We start from the raw sequence: 19,142 nt of genomic DNA on the forward strand, positions 1-19,142 counted from the left end.
CTGTGGTGGCCCAGGGTTTCGCCGGTTCGGATCCTGGGCACGGACATGGCACCACTCATCAGGCCATGCTGAGATGGCATCCCACATGCCACAACTAAAGAATATGTACAACTATGTACCAGGGGGTTTTGGGGAGAAAAACGAAAAAATAAAATCTTTAAAAAAACTTGGGCTATTCCCGTGGTTTCTGGCACCATCTATCCCCCTGCCTGTCAATCCTATTTATCAAAGCTTTTAAAAACGTGCATTCTCTTTACTCTAGCACTATATTACCTAGTAATTTATCCTTACTCACAAAACAAGGGCACAAATATTTATACCAAGAGGGTGTTTGCTGCAATGTGGTTTATAATACCAAATCATTGGAAATCAGCCTCCAAAAGAAAATTGGCAAAAAGTTGTGTCATGTATTCAGCTCAGAATCGCACTCAGTTATTAATTACACTGACTTAAATTATTAACTGATGCAAAAAAAAAAAAGGCAAGGAATTACAGTACACAAAAGAGTACCAGCTCAGAGCCAGATGAGTATAGACATAAAACTCACCTTTGCCAGTTATTACTGTGTGACCCTAAGCAAATTATTTAATCTTTCTGAGACTATTTTCTTGGTAAAATGGAGCTAATACTACACATCTTATTAAGCTGTTGAGAGAGAACAAGAGATAATGCATTTAAAGGGATTAGCACCTGGAAAGAGCATTTGGCCCTTAGTTAGCCCTCCACAAAGACTAGTTTTTGTCACATGAAAAAGAATCCTAATTCTGAAAGGCTTCATTCCATCTAGGCCATTGTGGAAACACTCTTTGCAGCCTCCCTAACAGTCAATGCAAAACAGTTCCAACATGAATGCAGTTCTATCAGCTCACACGGCAGACTGTCCCAGCTTAAGGAAGTACTTCCTGAGGCTGATCTAATTCTCTCCTTTCTCACCCTGATTCTGCCACAAAGAACAAGCCTATCATCTTAGTCAAAGTCTAAGACTGCCAAAGATAACCCTTCTACTCTACCCTCTCTCAAGGTGTCTTCCCGTGCAATCATGTCTGCTTTTCTTGAGATGTAGTTTCCAAACATTTCACATTCCTGGTCATCTTCTTTTACATGTGTTTGGAACATCCTAAGTTTCTTTAACTACGATAACAGCTTTTGCCAGATGCCTCCTGAGCACTAGGCACTGGGACTGCCATTTTGCACACATCGTGTTACTGAAACTAATAAAAATCCTATAAAGTGAATTATGACATCCCAGTAGAGAGACTCCGAGAAGTTAAGCAAGCTGCTAGGGTCATACATCTTAAAAGTGGCAGAGCCTGGTCCCAAATCTAGATTTGTTTGATTCCAGATGTCAAAGATCCAAGCCCACTGCTACGCCTGCTTGGTAGGGCTTATAATGCTCAATTCCGTTTCAGTAAAAGCAGAACCCTGCCTCTACTCTCGTTCATTTTCTTCTTTTTTAACGAAAATCCCAGCCTTCATTTCTAAAGCATTTCATTTATCTTCGAGTCCCGGGTAAACTCCATTGAGAGTTAAGATCAAGTCACGCTTTACATCTGCCAACATAAAGCTCAAAGAAGGAACCTGGAGCCTCCAATGCCCCCGGGGCACACCGCGATCCCTCCTCGCCGCACTCCGCCAGCCACGTGACCGGGGCCACGAGGGTCCCACGCTGCCGCCGCTGCACTGGTCACCAGGTAAAAGCAACAAAACTCAGCGCTGTCTAATCAAACCTCGTGGAAGAGGAGGTGCTGAGACTCCAGGCGTTCTCCGGTCACCGCCGAGAGCTCGGCACAAAGGAGTCGCAGACACTGGGCTGGCGGACCCCACAGACCTCCCTACCCGCAAACCTAAGCATGTTAGGGCCCAGAGCCCTGCGGTCATCCCACCGCAGCCCATGCCCCACGCCCGGAACTCACAGCGCCTGTTGCCTTGGCGAACTTATTGGCCACCTCCGAGAGCTGGTTATCCCGCAAAAAGCCGAGCACGAGGGGATACAGGTCGCTGGGAACCACGCGGCGCAAGCCGGCGTCCGCCATCCTCCGGGCAATACGCGTCACTACCGTTTCCGTCGCACCCAACTCAGAAACTCCGGAGTCCTGAGGGTCGGGGCGGGCCTGCGTGACGCCATCGCGCCGCGCGGGCGCACAGCGGAAAGGGAGGGCGCACTCCACAGGGCGGTCCCGCCCCCACCTCGGAGGCAGGGTCAAGGCGAAATCTATAAGCTCTTTCCGGTCCCACGAGTGTCGCCATCTTGGCGAGGGCGGAGCCGGCTGGTCGCCACCTTGTGAAGGCGGAGCCCTGACGTCAGAGGTCACACCCTCGGCCGTGGCGGGAAAACTCCAGATTTCCCGCGCCCTGTCTTCCCGCTGGAAGCGCCTTTTCTCAGAGCAGTGGTTTCCAGCGTCACGGCTGGGATTCAGATTCCAGAGTAATCAGTGGACTGGCGGGCTCGAAGTGTTCTTGGTCTCTAGACTTGGTCACAAGATCTCCCAACCGCTCCCATTCGCGCTGCCAGTGGATTCCCAGCCTTCATCTTCACGGCCTCCAACACCTATGGAGGCCCTTTCTCAGACACCACCTCAGCCTCAGGACTCCCACCTACACTACAGAGGATCCTTCAGATTATCCGTGGTGGTGGTGGGATGTTGATCCCCAAAACTCCCCTCCCTCAATCATGACTTGCCCATGAGACAACCCTTTACCCCCTTACTTAGACTTAAATCAGCTCCATGAAGGGAAAAGGGGTTTGCACCAAACCTGACACAGTGGCAATTTCTTCAAACCTATAGTTTTGAAAATAAGCTTTCTACTTCCTGAGTTCATATGGTGAACTCTCCCTGTGGGAGAACTAGAAACCCCGGCACTGCCTCTCCCTTTGTTGTGAGTACTCAAATATCAATGGCCCGGCCTGCCAAGTTAATTCCAAGTTCTATCATATTTCAGTTCACATTAGCAGACAGCAATCCCTTCAACCCTACCCACTACCCCTTGACTACCTCCCGTTAATGCCCCTCAGGAAGGGTAAGGATCCACTTTCTCAGGGGACCCACCTCTCCTTTGCCGTTCTCAAAACAGGCACTCCTCTCTCCTAGATGTAACTCCTACATCTCCCTCTTCCCCAGAGGTCTATCCACATGCATGCATTCTTTAAACATCTGAGCACCTGCTGTGTGCCAAGCATTGTGCTCAAGCTAAAATGGTACATGTACACACAAGGCTTAGAAAACACTTTTAGAAAACCTTTATTTGGAACAAGTATGAGCTTCCTCTAGGTCCCTGATATTAAAATCTCTTCCCAGACCAGTAGCATCAGCATCCTCTAGTTTGAAATGCAGAATCTCAGGCCCCACCCCTTAAGTCAGAATCTGCATTCTAAAAGATCTCCAGATGATTCAAATGCCCTTTTAAAGTTTGAAAAGCACTGCCCTAGATAACTGACTTCACTGACAACACACTTCAGGAGCCAAGTTTCAAGTCCCACAGGATTTTGCACCTGACCAAAGAGGGGTCCTAGGAACTCAATGGAGGTAAGCATGTCCCTGATTGTATTCACAGAGGACAAGTAATATGCCCAGCACCAGCACCACAGAAAGAAGCACAACAGCACTTGGGAGTTCTCTCTAGTTCATGTTTATTAGTCTGCATAGTGACTTAGATCTTCCAAACTTTGGGGGAACCCCTCAGCCCCATCCATCTCACATAGGAATGCAAGTTAACTTGTTTCAATGCTTGCTATAAAAAACAAATACCCCTTTAAAAAATCGGATTTAACACATTTTTTATTTCACTTTTTTCCATTTCTTTATAAAACAGTCATCTCCTCACTAGCAGCTCTCTCCCCTAGAGTGGGGGAGGGGGATGGAGGAGGTAGGGCACCTCCAAAGAAAAGGGGGAGGGGGAGAAGGGCCCAGGGTTACCTCCTGAGGTTCTTCTGGGCCTGTTTCAACAATGTGTCAAAGTCAAGAGAATCAAATTTGCTCTTTACAGGAGCAGGGTCAAAGTCTTCCCGGTTGGAGTCTATAAAGGTAGAGAGAGACAAACATCAAGGTCTTTGACCACACTTCCCAACCACAGGGACCTCAAATGGCCAGCCACCTCCTATCCCAATAATGGATGGACCTAAAATTGCCCTGATTTTAAGTCAAAAAGACAAGAGAACCCCCATTTCTCCTCTCATCCCACCCCTTAGGTTCTTCATGTGTCAGATGAAGCGAAGTCTGCCTAGCCCCACTCTCCAAAGGTTGGGAACCCTTCTGGGGAGGAGATGAAGTAGTATATCAAAGCCTCAGGGCCTCCCTCTACTCACCAAGATCAGAATAGCTTCTCTTGCAGAACTGCCTGCGGCCCCCAAAGCAGAGATCAAAGGGCTGCTCATCTGCCTGCCTCAGCTTGTGGCCACTCTCGATGGCTGCAAATGCCTCCTCAGCATAGCGGTAAGTGACGAAACCGTAGTTGTCACTGGTGGGAAGGGTGAGGCAGGGGCTGGGACGGCTACTTGGGCACATGCCATGGAAAAGAGAGAGCTCCCCAGGGTACAGAGAGGAACTGGGGTGGTTCTTCTCATTCCCCAAATGGCCAACCCTTGGTAGAAATGAAGGTCTCCTACATTGCCCAGCACACCAGAGCAAGAGGGAAAGAAAAGAAACATCAAGGTAGATGAATGGGACAGAAAGAACATCCTAACCTTAGAGCCCAAGCTTACCCTTGGACACGGAAGTGGATGGTGCACTCCTCAATCTCTCCAAAAACAGAGAACCTCTGTTTCAGCTCTGACCGAGTCATGCGGCCAGGTATCTTCCCAATGAAGACCACTCTTCTCTCTTCCTATGTTGGATCAAGGAAAAATGACACACCATGAACCAGGGCCACAGCTGCAGATGGCTCTCTGAGGTCATGGCTCAGGGGCAAGCCCCCTCCTCCCAAGACCTGTTCCTCTACTCACTATTGCACGCTCCTTCTGCAGGACTCTCTGCCTTTGGTAATGGTCATGTGAACGGTAAGAGCTGTACCTGACAGGAGAAGAAGGTGCCATCAGCCCCCTAGACATTAGACAGCTCAAGTCTCAGAACTCTCAGGCACTTGCATCCCAGATGCACTGACTCCCTGAACACATGCTCACCGCCGCCTCCTGTCACTTCTCCGGCGGGGGGATGGGGAGCGGGACCGACTTCGGGAACTGGATGATGAGGATGAGGAAGACGAGGAGGAGGATGAGGAGGAGGAAGAGGAAGAGCATCTTCGGGAACGTCCAGAGGAACTGCAACTGGACCTGGAGAATAAAGGGGCAGGCAGGAATGCTGGGAGTGGTGCAGGTATATTCCACTTACCTCACCTTGGCCCCAGCCCTGTCTCCCTGTCAGGAAGCTCAGGACCAAAGGCAAAGCAAAGCAGAAGAGATCTAAAAGGACTCTTCATAGCTGACCAAACTGAGGCCCTCATGAACTTCAGATATATCTGGAATGTTTTAAGAGTTTTTTGCCACAGATTATATTTATTTTCAGTTATGCAATTAAAAATTGAAAAGTACTTAACAAATCAGAAAGAGGCGAAATAAATGGAGACTCAGAAAGATAAAGGGTTGGGCCCTAGGTCTTACAACTAGCAGGGGGGCCTGAGTCTCTGGGTTCCTAGTCCCCTAACACGTCTCACAGGAGTGCTGTGACCACGGCATAAAGCAGAAGTGGTTGTGCTAGACCTGTAGTAGGGGCCATTTCTGAAGATATACTTCACCATCAAAAACTAAGAATACTTAACTGATTAAGTAGGAAAATTTGTGTCTGTTACTGAGAAAAACGTACTGCCAGAAAACAGATGAGGCCACAGTGACACCCAAAGGAACTGTCTTAGACTCCTTCCTCAACAGATGATTAAAAGGACTGTTTGCCATTAACGACCCACTATCCCACCTTCCCACACACCAGGAAAATACCAGAACATGAGGACTGATACAGTATGCGAAGGAATCCACATGGTCAAGATCAAACCCTACCAGTCTCCCCAAAGAAGCAGGAGACCTCAGGGATACCCTAAACTCCAAAAGGGTATACAAGGTATCTTCTCAAGCTTGGATGAAGCTTGCCTCCTTCAACAATCCAGGGAAAGGAGAGAAGACAGAATTAGAAGCCTTAGTGCCTGAAAGTATTCAACTCAATGTGCAAAAGCTTTCAAAGTAAACCAGAAGAGAGTACATGAACTTCCTAAATGGAGAGGACCTAACAGGCCATCAGAGCTCACCTTCGCCACCTCTTGTGTGGGGGGGAGAGGGACCTGGACCGGGATCGGGATGAGGAAGACGACGATGAGGATGAGGAAGATGCTTCGCTGGTCCGGTTGGACCCAGAGCTGACAGAACGGCTGCTGTGGCCACGTCGGCCCTGCCAGCCCCGGCTTGGGGGGCTGGCTGACCTGCAGGCTTTTCGATAACAGTGCACTGACCGCTGCTTGGCTGAGGGCTCAAGGGGAATCCTAGTGTTCACATCATTCCGGCAGGGCGAAGCCTCAGGGGACAGCAAGGTGGATGGGGCAAGGCAAGGGGCTGCAGGATCTGCCTGCTCATTGCTAGTCCTGTGATCAAGTGGCTCCTGGGAGGCACCTGTGCATGGGGGCAGGGGGGCAGCTGGGCCCAGGGACAAGACGGGTTTGATGGTGATATCCTGATGGCGTTTGACGTTCCATCGGGAGCCCACCTCTGGAATGACTAAGGCAGGCATCTTTTTTGGGGGGGTCCTGCTCCGAACACAATAGTCATGGTCCCCAGAGCCCACATGGACTGGACTAGGGCCACAGACCCCTTCTTGGAGGCGGGCTGCAGGTGGATGTTTGGCCTCTGTAACTCCTTCAGGCTTCAGGGTTCCCTCCTGGGCGGTGGACTTAGGAGATTTGGCTTTGGCCAGCAGTGAGACAGCAGCCAGGGGCTTCCATAACTGGTGGGGAGGGGTAGCTGGAGGGGTGAGCCCTGTGAGGGGAGGGAGGATGGAGACAGCAGGATGAGATCCGATTCTGCACTTCCAAACACTGCGTATATAGGCTCCAGAGACCCCCACCTGATCTTATAAAGTACACTAACAATTATCAACAACCCAGCTTGTCCCACTGTTACAACTACTCCTTCTCCTTAGTTCCCCATCTTGGGAACCAGCAATAGAAACTCAGCCAGTTAGGGTCCTCCTGAACCCCTCAACCTCTCACTGCCCAAACCTAGCTGGTGACCAGGTCCTGTCTGATCTACCTCTCCATTCTGAGACCCATCCCCCCGACTGCATGACTTCTAGGCTGCATCATGCCTGGACTCACGTAATCATCCAATGATCTCCTACCTCGGGCTTCACACCCGTTCACCTGTCTTCTACATTCCTGTTGGAAGGAGCACCCAAAAACCAATCTAGTAAAGCTTTTCCAATTGCTTCTTCAATGCACAGGATAAAGTCCAAACAGCGTAACATGGCTTTCAAAGTTCCCATAATCTGACCTCCTACTTACCACTCCAGCTTTATTTCCTGCTTTAGCTCTGCCCACCATCCTGATCAGCCCTACACTCTGGTCAAACCGAACCACTTGAAATTCCCCCAAAACATACCAGGCTGGTTTTGTTTCTTCAGTTCACTCAAGCTGCTCCGTCTACCTGGAATGACCCATCCCCTGTATCTGATTGGTATCAGTGATTTTCTCAAGCCTCTGCTTTGGGATTACCTTCTATATAACCCTTCCCTGACTGTCCCCCTTAAGACCCTATCATAAACCACACAGGCTTCTTTAATGTACAACCTCTGATACTCAACATGCTCATTTGTTTACACATCTGCCCCCTGTACTGTACAAACCTTAAAGATGAAGATCAGATCTCTGTATCCCCAACATGTACACACACCTGGTGCAGAGCAGGCCCTACAAGCATTTGCTAGATAAACTAATCAAAGGCAGAGTTCCCCACCCTGAACCCACCTGCCACGTTGGCCAGTTCTGGGGCTTGTAACCGGTCTAGGGGCCTCTTCTCCTGGGGAGTGTCAACGCTGCTGGCGGGGGAAAAGGGAAAGCCTGGTTCATTGCCTCCTCAACATCTTGTATATCTGCTTTCCTCACAAAGCAATGGGAGAGGGGGGCATACAGAGGAATGGGATGCATAAGCTGCCCCTATCATTCTCCTCCAGCACAAAAGGGGTCTTAGTGACAGAACTGTAGGTGGGGTCTCAAGTCAGCTCTGCCCAATTCCAGGAGGCAGGCCAACTATGACCTTGAATATCCCCTACCTCCTTCAAGCTAGGAGCCTCGCCTGCCTGGCTCAAACCCAACCCCAAATCAATATTGGGGGGAACATGCTTGGCAGAACAAGATGGAGTACCATGAACATGAAAAATGAAATAAGGCTCTCAGTGCTGGAAGACTAGGGAACAAGGAGGTCCAGGGTATCTCTGTCCTACAAGGAGTCAGGGGATCCCTAGCCATGAACATCTTCTACTTTTTATCTTACACCATCACCAGTGTTGAGCAAGCTTAAAGTTTGTTAAATGAAGGAAAGAAATCCCCATAGGCAAACTTACCAGAAGATGAAAGACACCTCTAGGACATTTAGAATCCCAGAATGGAATCAGCCAGAGGATGGTACACATCCTCCTACCTCACCACCCAAGACAGTGCCCAGTAGTGATGAGCTGAGCAGGGGATGGGGAAATAGGGAGAGACTCTAGGGCTGACTAAATGTCCCTGCCACAGAGGCATCCAGTTGACGGTCCTGGAGCGCCGGCCGGCTGCTGACCAACAGCTGTAGGGTAACTCACTCATTATGTCTCCATACTTACCCTGAGTTTCCTACAGCCAAACTGTCAGCAGGAGGCGGGGGAGGGCACTCCTTTTTGGCTGCAAAGAAACCATACTAGTTAAAAGCCCAACCAGATGTTCCAGATTGAGGAGGCACAGAAGGGATGGCTTTGAGACCCAAAGGAGGAAAATCTACTTTGCCTACACACTGCACTGGGTTCTCCCCAAAGATCCATTCTCCTCCAGTGGGTGCCCAGGTACCAATTTTACTCATGTCTCTTCTCTGCTCAGAAACATCCACACGCCCCACCCCTGCAATGAATCTGAGGTAGAGTCCAAACTTCTAACCCTAGCAACTGAGGTTCTACATCAATTGCCTAACTTCCTAGTCTTGTAGCCTATTTTTATTCTACACTTAATGTATGTTATATGTTGCCTTATACTATACCTGTTATCAATTCAAGAATCATTTCTGCAGATTTTTCTCACCAATTAGATGAAAAGCTCTTTGAGAACAGGACACAGGATCCTCCACAGCACCTAGATCCATGCCTTGTACTGAGAAAGCTGAACTACCCGTTACCTTCCAAATATACCACACACAATCCTTCCTATACCTCTGCCTTTATTCACCACATTCTCTCGCTCTCTGAAATCCTGTCTTTCAAGGCCCAGCTTGACAGCTGGTTTCCTCTAGAAAATGGCCCCAAGCACCTACTGCACTTGGATCTCCCCAAACATCTACTCTTACAGTTCTTGCCATGCTGTACCACCACCCTCTCTAGGGCTTAGATTTATGTCACAGGTGAATCTTGTCTCCCCATTCCAATTAGGGGGCTGCTCTAGGAGCTGAGACTGCTCCTCCCTCATTCCCCCCAGCTTAAGCAACGACAGGGCTGGGCCCAAAGGAGAAATCAACAAAAAGGGGTTGAAGCAAAGCTACCCAGGTTCTCTCACCTTCTGATTTCTCAAACTGCTCCAGCAAACTGGACAGGTCCGATGCCTCAATTCCTGTGGAAACACACAAAACAGCTTTGGAAACCAACCGCTATCAACTGAGAACACAGGTCCCAGGAAGTCTGAAATCACCTCACGTCTCCCTTTATGCTCCCCCTGCCCACTGTACTAAGTAAACCAAGGCAGCAACACAAAGCAGGAAGGAATCAAACAAATCCAGAGCTCTGCCTCTCAAGAACCCTCCAAAGAAATCCAACAAAGGCCAGACCCACCAAGGTGGTTTATCCTGTTCTTTGGAGGACTCTCCCCACCCAACCTCCGTGCCCTTCTTCACACCTACTCAACTGTGTGGCACTCACCAATCTCACTGATGAAAGCCTGCACCACGTCCTCAGGACCCTGGGCACGTGGGGTAGGCAGGAAGGACAGCTTCCTTAGACGGGCTGGGTGGACGGCAGGCAGCTTGGTGATAGTGCCCTGCCTTGGTGTGGGAACAGCCTTGGCAACAGGAGAGGGAGGCTTCTGCCTGGGCCTGGTCTCCTGGGTCTCAGGCTTCAGTCTCTCTGATGCAGGCTCCTCAACAGCCACACTCTCAGTAGACAGACACGATGGAGCCTTGATCCGGGGGCTTTGCACTGGGGAGGACACCTTGTGTTTCAGATGGGGAGATGCAGGCACTGGCTTGACCTCCACCTTGGTGGGCTCTATCTGTGGAGCACCGTGGCCAGCAGACCCAAGGCTGAGAGGAGGAGTCATTGGTAAAGGAAGTACACTTTCAGGGGAGCTAGCTGGGATGCCACTGGGCTCCACCTTGGGTGAGGGAACAGCCCTCCCAACAGAGGCTAGAGGCAAAGGAGGTGGGGGTACAGTAGGCCAGAATGGAGGGTGTTGCAGGCCTGGGCCCCATCCCAAGGGCCCATAAGTACAGTTGGAGCTGTAAGGTGGGACTGGGGCAGGAGGGGGTACCCAAGGCACATTGCAAGTGGGGGACACAGCATAGACGCCAGGAGTACCAGACACTAGGGGCACCGTTGGTGGGGGAGGCAGGCAAGGATAGCCAGAAGGGGACACAGGGGGATAACAAGGCCAGGGTGGTACAGGGGCATAATGAGTATAAGGATCAGGGGGCACTGGCCCCACAGACATAGGAAGACTAGGAGGCTGCAAGGGTGGTGGAGGCAGACTGGGGACCCCTTGTCCACTTGCAGGAAGGCGCAGCATGGAGGTCATGCCCAGCCCACCCGGGGTAAAAGGCAGAGCAGTGGGCATTGTTGAGGGCATGGATTGCACGGTAGGAGCTGGAGGTCTCACTGGCAGTGGCATCTCTTGGAGTGGCACCTGCTCAGTGGGAGCTGAGGCCACAGGTTTGCTTGCAGGTGGCTCAGGACTAGGAGAAGCAGAGCTGGGACCCAAAGGCACAAAGCAAGCCTCAGGAGGAGCCTCAGGGCTTCTCTGTAGAGCTGTCTTCTTGGCTGGGGCTGGTGGGATGACAAGACAAGGGATATCTGCCAGCCCTGTGGGGGTTTCTGGGAGGCTCGGCCACTTCCCAGCTGGGGGCTGGGCACTCCTCTCTTCTGCCTCTGCTTGGCGCTGTTGCCTTCGTCGCCGGTACTCAGATAGGCTAAGAGGCCGAGGTCTGGCTTCCTGGGTTGTGGCATTGGTACCATTTTCCACCTTCAGAGAACCCACAACCTCCTTGATTTCAGGGATAGCCTTTGGGGGATCTGAGGACTCTGACTCCAGGAGGACCTGGGGGGCTGGACTTCCCTGGGCTGATGATACTGCACCACGTCTGGGATCAGTTGGCCTAGACTTAATTAGCACAGGGTCAACTGGAGCCAGGTCAACGGGAACAGAGTCAACTGGTGCTGGGTTAACTGGGACAGGGTCAACTGGTGGTAAGTCATCTAAGATGGGAACAACCACTGCAGGGTCAATTGCTGCTGAGTCAGCCAGGACTGGTTCAATCAGCACTGGGTCAGCTGGGAGAGGGTCAACCAGCTCTGAGTTGACTGAAACAAGGTCAACCAATGCAGGGTCAACAGCTACAGGGTCAGCTAGACCCGGTTCAACTGCAGTGGGATCAGCTTCAACAGAGTCAAGCGGGATGGGGTCAGCGCGAGGAGAGTCAACCAATGAGAGATGGGCTGGAACAGGGCTGGCTTGGATGGTGTCAACCAGGTTGGGGTGGAGGTCTAGAGGACCTTCTTCAGCAGGACTAGCTTGTCCAACACTACTCTCCAAGTTCCCAGAGCTAGGCTTCTCCAAGGCAGCTGCCCAGGCCCGAGCCCAAGCCCGGGGCTTCCCTCTACCACGGGGAGGCTCAACCTCTCTTTGAAGTTCCTCCTGAGGCAAGTTGCCTGCCTGAGAGGTCACCTCTGTAGCCACAGTAGACTGCCCACGTGAAGATGACCTCAGCCTCCTGGCATAGCCTTCTGCATAGGCTGCTGGCTGCTCCTTGCTCTTCTTCCTCCTACCCTTTCGAGCTCTCTGGGAACTCTGCATTGCATTGGCAGGTGGGTTCTGAGGCCCCTTGGGTGCTACTGGCTCCATGACCTCCCTGGGCTCCGACAAGCAAGCTGACTCCAGCTTTTCCTCTGAGTCCAGTGACAACCCCTCTTTCTCAGGGCAGAGGGCTTCCTTGGGCACAGCAGCCTCCGTCTCTGACTCTAGTGTAGGCAAGAGCAGCTGCAAGGCCGGACCAGCCTCTAGTGAGTCACCCAAGAGCACAGGCTGAGGTCCAGTAGGGATCTGCCGCACCACAACTGGGATCTCTAGGTCATTGCCAGCTGTGGCTGCCTGGCCCACAATCTCTAGCACCACACAATCCTCAGGCAGTGTCAAATCATCTGGCTGCTCCTGAAGCTCATCCTCGAGTGATGTCAGGTGGGTGAGGTTTGGCAGGCAGTATGGGTGCATGGCCCGCACCAGCTCACTCAGGGAGGAGATGCTCTCGTCGCCAGCTACCTGCACTGCCATCTCTGCTGCTGCTGTTTTATCTTCCTCCTCAGGGCAGGCCAGGTGCATGGGGAAGTCTGGGATGTTGCTTATGGAGTTGTCGAGCTCCCCAGCAAGCATTTGGCCACTGAAGCTGGCCACCTCCTCCTCTTCTTCCCCATCACTACGTTGTTGGTGAGGAGGGGATTGGCCCCAGCGAGGTCGTGATCTTGGAGGTCTCCAGCTAGGAAGCTTGGGGGAGGAGGTCTCTAAGAAGGAGGGTGGAGAGAAGTCCCAAGGGGGATCTGTGAGAGACATCTCAACCTGCAGGAGAGAAGAGAAGCCACAGAGGGAGTTTTCTCCAGGAATATATTCTTCCAGACCTGTCCCCACATACTCCTCCCTCCTGGGAGTCCTTGAGGCTCCCTAAGTCAGGCTTACCCCACTCACTCTACTACTGCCTGTGCTGGGCCCCAATGCGTCAACTGGGGTGATGAGGTCACGTTCTGGGGGTGTCCGAGAAAGGGTGAGCAGCTTATGCAGCTAAGAGGGGGAAAAAGAACTGAGATGAGTAGTGCTTCAAAACTATGTGAGTAAGGGGCTGGCCCCGTGGCCGAGTGGTTAAGTTCTCGCGCTCCGCTGCAGGCGGCCCAGTGTTTCGTTGGTTCGAATCCTGGGCGTGGACATGGCACTGCTCATCAAACCATGCTGAGGCAGCGTCCCACATGCCATAACTAGAAGGCCCCACAACGAAGAATATACAACTATGTACCGGGGGGCTTTGGGGAAAAAAAGGAAAAAAATAAAATCTTTATAAAAAAAAACAAAACAAAACACTATGTGAGTAGGCCCACAGACATGGTTCTAACCTTTGCACCAACCACACATCCCCTTCCCCTGGTCCCACACTCACAGAGGAGCCCTCCCGAGGTGACACAAGCAGCTCCGAGTCAGGAATGCTGTCAAACGGAGACAGGTTCTCGGAATCCGCATTATCCAAGATCTCCGTCAGAGCTGTGAGCAGCGACACTTCATTCTGGTCCTCCAGAGATAACCTGCTCTGCTCCAGAAAAACAAGAAGGTCCCACTAATATCCCTAATGACTTACTGGGCCACTGAGAAGGACTGGAGACCAAGAGACTCAGTCTGCCTGGCTCAGTTCAGCTCAATCTGCCAGATTTGAGTACCAGGAAGCATGGGTTCCAATCTCATTTACTACCATCCACTGCCTCTGTAGTGTCAACAAAAGCCTACCAGAAATGAGTCTTAAGCTTATGTTTCACACACATCCTCCACCCTCAGGTAAGATGTGGGATGCTCAGCAAACAACCCTTGACTAGGCTGGAATTGGGATCAAAACAGAGATCAGAACCCTCTGGATATGTAAGTTAGGGGCTCAGACAGGGGGAAAGGCCGTGGACTATAGTCAAGCCTGCCAGAGCATCCTTACATGGGATATAATCCGGCAGCCTGCAGCCCAACACTCACCTAGAGACAAAATCACTCTTCAAGGACTTGGGTTGGGTATCTAGCAGCCAAGGTTCTGGGAGAGCAGAGCCACTGAGCCATCATCTCCCACGCAAAGCTCTCGCCTGAAGACCCCCAAGCCCCGCCCCAGCTCACCTCTCCAAGGCTCCCAAAATCCTCAATGAGGGAAATGAGGGAGGCATCCATGTAGCTCTGCATGGTCCCCAGCAGTGTCTCATCCTGCAGCATCAGCTCCTCCATCTCCAGGTCCTTGTCCCTCAGACAAGGGCCCAGCCGAGACAGACTGACAAAGCCAGAATCATCCCCCTCCTCATGCAGCAGCACCTGGGGCAAAAGCCGGGGAAGGTCAGAAGGGCATGGTAAAGGCTACAGGGCATGTGGGGTGGCAGCTGATTGATATGCTCTGTAAACCAGGAACCCAGCCCTCCACCAATGGCCCCAGACTCAGTAGGAGCCCCACCACAGCCAAACCTCTGGACTTGCCGGGCAGAGAGAAGTACAACCCATGAGCCAAAGCCCCAACCAGGATGGTAGTGCTCAGGGACCTTCTGAGCAAAAAAAAGTTTGGACTCCATCCAGACACAGTTGGAGCCATAGGAGATTATGAAACTGGAGAGTAAAAACATCAAAAAGATCAAGGTTTTTCAGAAGAGTCGTCTGCTGGTTGTGATAAAGGCAGACAGTCTGAGGGGAACACCAAAGGAGAGGACGTCAGCAAAAAGGCAATTTCAGCTACATCTACCTTATATTCCTCATATCCTGCTTAGGCCTCTCTTCTCCGCTTAGCTCAAATCCCACCTTCTTCAAGAAGACACCTCAGGCTTCCCCATCCCATGCTGATTTCTACTCACAACCTTGAATTCACACATTTCCGTACCACTCGCTTTTCTGGCAATCACATCCTGCCCCCTTCCCACCACGTAACATTCCTTGCATCATTACTGAAATTAGATTCCGAGTTCCTCTGGGGCAAATAACCCTTTGTATTCTATTAGTTTATATTCTTCTTGGTTTTTGGAAGGATTTAAACTCTGCTTATACTTCCTGGTTATCCAGGATGCCTGGCAGTGTCTTATACACAGCTGATATTCACACTTTTATTTTGAAGGCCCTACAGTATGCCACCCAACCCCTCAATGGTAGTCCCAAAAGAAGTCTCTTTCCCTACCCCTACCAAGTGAGAGCTAGAAAAAAGCTTGATTCTGTAGATGGAAAAGCCTCACCCCACCACTTCCCTGAGAACTAGCAACATCTTCAGCCTTGTCAGGCAAGGAGCCGCCCGCCCAGGCCTGTCAAGAGTGTGGGTGTGGGTAGGGCCAGAAGTGACTGGAATGGGGCTGGCAAAGCCAAAGGCCAGAGCCTTGGGTATCTCCCCTATAGGAAACAGATGATACAAAGGCCGGAGAACTGGAACAAACCTGGGCAAGTCAGTCCTCCCTCCCCTTCTGCAGCAAAGGGAAACTCTGCACCTCTTCCAATAATGAAAAAAAAGCAACAGGTGTGACTACACCCCCACACTCACCCTCTTAACCAAGCTGAGGAATTCCTATGCCCAGGGAGAAGAAAGGCTAGATAGAGACACTTTAGGAGGCCAGGCCCAGAGATGAAGTGAAAGGTGACAGGTTTTAGGCACTAACTCCTCCTAGGTCTTCACAATCCTCTAATTACAACCAGCAACTGAATAGCACCTGGCTCAGCAAACACTCCTGGGTAAGCAAGGAGGCTGCATCTCTACTTGCGCTGACACCTTCCTGGCCCAACTACTAGGCCAGAATCTGAAGACAATACCCAGCTCTACGAACCACTCATCACCACCTCCATCGGGCAGGTACTGGAGCCCCAGTTAGAGACACTCTCCTCTTCACCTGACCTCACCCATACCTCCATCCCCAAACAGCACAGCTTCCAGAGTACCAAGAGCATCTAGGGGCTAAACCCAAGCTAAAAGTAAGCCAGTCACCAGCATCTCTAACTTCAACAACCTCCCAAGTGGCTTTCCCACATCCAGTCTTGTCCCTGCAGTGTTCAAAATCAGCTACAAACTTTTGAAAATATACATCAGGCTGGCCCGGTGGTGCAGCAGTTAAGTTCGTGCGCTCTAGTTTGGTGGCCCAGGGTTCGCCAGTTCCGATCCTGGGCACAGATCTATGCACCGCTTATCCAGTCATGCTGTGGAAGGCATCCCACATATTCAAAAATAAAGGAAGATGGGCACACATGTTAGTTTGGGGCTAATCTTCTTCAAAAGATAAAATAAAATAAAATAAAAATACACATCTGATCCCTTCCTGAGACCCTCCCTAGACCCCTCCAAAGGCATCCTATTGTTCTTAGCGTCAGGTTTAAACTCCTTAAATATGGGTTACAGGGATCCTGGTCTTTCTCACCAGACTAGACTCTCCTGCTACCGTGTGTCCTCTCTCACCATGTTGCCTGTCTCTCAGTTTCTCTAATAAACCATGTTCTCTCCCACCTCAAGACCTTCACATACTATTCCCTCTGATGAACGCTTCCCCTGCCACACACATACACAGCCTTCAAGTCTCAGCTTAAAATGTCCCTTCGCAGGCCCTGCAAAGTAGATTATTATTGCTGATTATATAATCCCAAATATGCTGCACTTTCCTTTTGTCCCACTAATCATTTATTGTCTATCTTGATAAAAGCATAAGATCCCAGAGAACAGGAACCATGTGTGGTTTAACTACAGTATCCCTCGTGTCTGAACATAACCGTATCTCAATAAATAGCTGGTTGACTGACCAGCTTCCAAATACCCATCTTTCTGTGTGTGGTTTTTTTTTTGGGGGGGGGGTGTTTATAATCTCTCCATGAGACCCTTTTTAACCCCAAATGACCACCTAACTTGGATTACAGCTGGATCACAGATCCTTCCTGCCTCTCCCCCAAAGAGTGAGCAGCACCAACAGCACAAGATGTGACCTCTGAGAAAACGAGGGAAGAGAGGTAAGCAGCTCCCAAATTAGGGCCCCAGAAGCCATTCTCCCCTGGGCAAGGGCCTGGATTGGTCTGCTGGAAATGACATTACCTGGCAGCCTGCAGCCCAACTCCCACTTAGAGACCAAGAAAAGAAAAAAAAGAAAAGAAAAAAGAACTTTCAAGGACTCAGCTTAATTGCTTAAGAGAGATAACAGTTCAAACTAAGTCTTTCCCACCTCCACTCTGGGTGGGAACTTTTAAGAAACCCTCTACTGAGGAGTGGGACGATAACACTTTTTAAATATGGAAAACTGAAGGCCAAGAAAAAAAAATCTGACAGAAAGAACTTTCCCCCATCCAATAAATGTTCAACTAGTGTTGGCTAGTTCTCACATCGCCTCCAACTTTTGCCATCCCCAGCAAAAATTCCAGAGAGCCTTAAACACAGACCACCCCAATTTCTATGTGTCAGTTCACAAGAGCAGGCCTTAGCTGCCTCCTCGAAAGAGATGCTGGAGGAAAAAGTGAGGAAAGGAGAGATTCCCTTTCCCTCTAGCTTGTCCCATGTATACATTAACACTCCCATGCCCCTTGAATCACGAATGAGGCAGGACTGCAAGCAACCAAAACGCCAGTGCCCGTGACTCACAACCTACCCCAAGCCGGTCAGACAGAAACCCGCCACAAGCTCACTCTACAGCCCTTCAGCCTCAGCTCTCTACGCTCCCCAACACACTCCGCCATCCGCAGGGAACAGACGCCCCGCACATCTGGAAAGTCCTTCACCATCCGCTATCGGGAGGCGCCGCGGACCAAAGCAGAAGGAAAAAAAACTTCTCCAAGGTTGTAGGCAAAGTTGACTCTAGCAGCCCCTACCTTCCTTCCCGGCCAGGGGCCCCCTGCCCGGGTCGGAGATGGCGGGACCGGCTGAGACACACCCAGTTCCCGGCAGTGCGTCTCCAGCGCCGATACGAGATGCCGGGCAGCCTGGGGCGGGAGCCACGTGGACATCCCCTCCCCGCCCCCACGTGGACCCGCGGCTCGTCGGCCCCCCCCCTCACCCGGGAGCCCAACCCACGTGGGTGCCGCGGCCGCCTAGAGGGGGAGGGGAAGCAGACAAGTTCTCCCGGGAAAATCGCTTCCCCCACCCCACGTGGCTCCGAAAAGGCACTGCAGCGCCCGGCTAGAGGCACCCCGACTCGGCATCCTTAGAGGAAGATCTTAGCCCGGCACTCCAAGTTCGAATCCCTGATCCCCCGCCACGGGCCGTGTTTCCGACACCCGGCTCTGCCCCACCAGCGTTCTGGAGGAATGGCCCTAAGAACCCTGTCTCTGCTCGCGTCCCCCTAGCAAATGGCCAGTCCACTCGGCCCAACCTGTCTCCCGCAGCCACCCAGCATCGACTCCCGAGCGCTTCCTTCCTTTCCTGTGGCGTCCACGTGTCACCGCCCGGCACACGCCGCTTTGCTGCCAGCCGCGGGCCGGCCGCCAGCCTCTCACCTGTTCCCCTCCGTTCACAGCGCCCGCAGTCCCATAAGGCGCTTGGCTCCGACTTCCCCAACCGCTGCCGCGGACTCCACCGCCAGGGTCGGGGCCGGGGCCCCCACTCGGAGGCGGCGCGACTCCGTCTCTCCGTCCCCGGCGCGCCGCCATCTTGGCCCCTGAACACCCAGCGCAGCTGTGATCGCCGGCGCCGCCTCGCCCAGTCGCTTGTGGGGGGAGAACTACAACTCCCGGAAGACAGTGCAAGACTACGAATCCCAGAAGGCCCTGCAGGGAGACCCACTTGCACCCGGGAAGAGAGCCCTGGCCTCGCTAGGGAGCCTGGGAATAGTAGTCGCTTTAAACGGAACCCGAATGGCACGTGCTATAGGCATACTGAAATGCTTAGTTTTGTGTTGCGCGGGGATCTAGTTAGGGAGCGCGAGGTGATGAGGGGAGAGTAAACATTTGCGCATCTTTTAATTTTCTTAATTTGTGCAACTGTTGGAACACTCTTTGTCTGGCGTTATACCTGCTGTACCTTCCTTTCACCTTAATCTCAGTGGGCCTATGTTTTGAAACAGCAC

At 51.6% G+C, this 19,142-nt stretch overlaps 2 protein-coding genes across 11 annotated transcripts in view; both read right to left on the reverse strand.

Moving 5' to 3' along the window:
- The window catches only part of NOLC1 (nucleolar and coiled-body phosphoprotein 1), a 46,278-nt gene extending 44,025 nt beyond the window's left edge, over positions 1-2,253 (reverse strand). For 2 of the 4 annotated variants that reach the window (XM_070484425.1, XM_014837678.3), the window contains exon 1: positions 1,914-2,253. In XM_070484425.1, the coding sequence (XP_070340526.1) occupies positions 1,914-2,033 (120 nt within the window). In that variant the 5' untranslated portion in view covers positions 2,034-2,253. The remainder of the gene's footprint in view (positions 1-1,913) is intronic. The other 2 variants (XM_070484428.1, XM_014837679.3) reach the window with 2 other exon arrangements.
- Positions 2,254-3,758: 1,505 nt separating this feature from the next.
- PPRC1 (PPARG related coactivator 1) lies at positions 3,759-18,772 on the reverse strand. 7 transcript variants are annotated; one of them, XM_014837674.3, is made up of 14 exons: positions 18,574-18,772; positions 14,269-14,457; positions 13,559-13,705; positions 13,087-13,188; positions 10,068-12,969; positions 9,709-9,762; positions 8,793-8,850; positions 7,939-8,006; positions 6,232-6,952; positions 5,117-5,266; positions 4,940-5,006; positions 4,700-4,821; positions 4,304-4,455; positions 3,759-4,014 (listed from the first exon to the last, which is right to left on the reverse strand). In XM_014837674.3, the coding sequence occupies exons 1-14, from the start codon at positions 18,724-18,726 to the stop codon at positions 3,911-3,913; spliced, it is 4,989 nt and encodes a 1,662-aa protein (XP_014693160.1). In that variant the 5' UTR covers positions 18,727-18,772; the 3' UTR covers positions 3,759-3,910. The 7 variants fall into 7 exon arrangements, with proteins under 7 accessions (XP_014693160.1, XP_070340477.1, XP_014693161.1 ...); XM_070484376.1 differs by having other exon boundaries at positions 13,096-13,188; positions 18,574-18,768; XM_014837675.3 differs by having other exon boundaries at positions 7,939-8,009; positions 13,096-13,188; positions 18,574-18,768.
- Positions 18,773-19,142: the final 370 nt, after the last annotated feature.

Source organism: Equus asinus, chromosome 2 (genome assembly GCF_041296235.1).
Source record: "Equus asinus isolate D_3611 breed Donkey chromosome 2, EquAss-T2T_v2, whole genome shotgun sequence".
NCBI classification, from domain to species: Eukaryota; Metazoa; Chordata; class Mammalia; order Perissodactyla; family Equidae; genus Equus; species Equus asinus.

Bases quoted from the DNA above. Each gene is read 5' to 3' on its own strand.
- PPRC1 (XM_014837673.3), bottom strand. From the start codon at position 18,726: ATGGCGGCGCGCCGGGGACGGAGAGACGGAGTCGCGCCGCCTCCGAGT. The intron at 13,189-13,558 runs GTGAGTGTGGGA...TCCCCCTCTTAG, and splicing joins CACCTCGGGAGGGCTCCTCT to CTGCATAAGCTGCTCACCCT. The intron at 9,763-10,067 runs GTGAGTGCCACA...GTGTTTCCACAG, and splicing joins GGCTTTCATCAGTGAGATTG to GAATTGAGGCATCGGACCTG.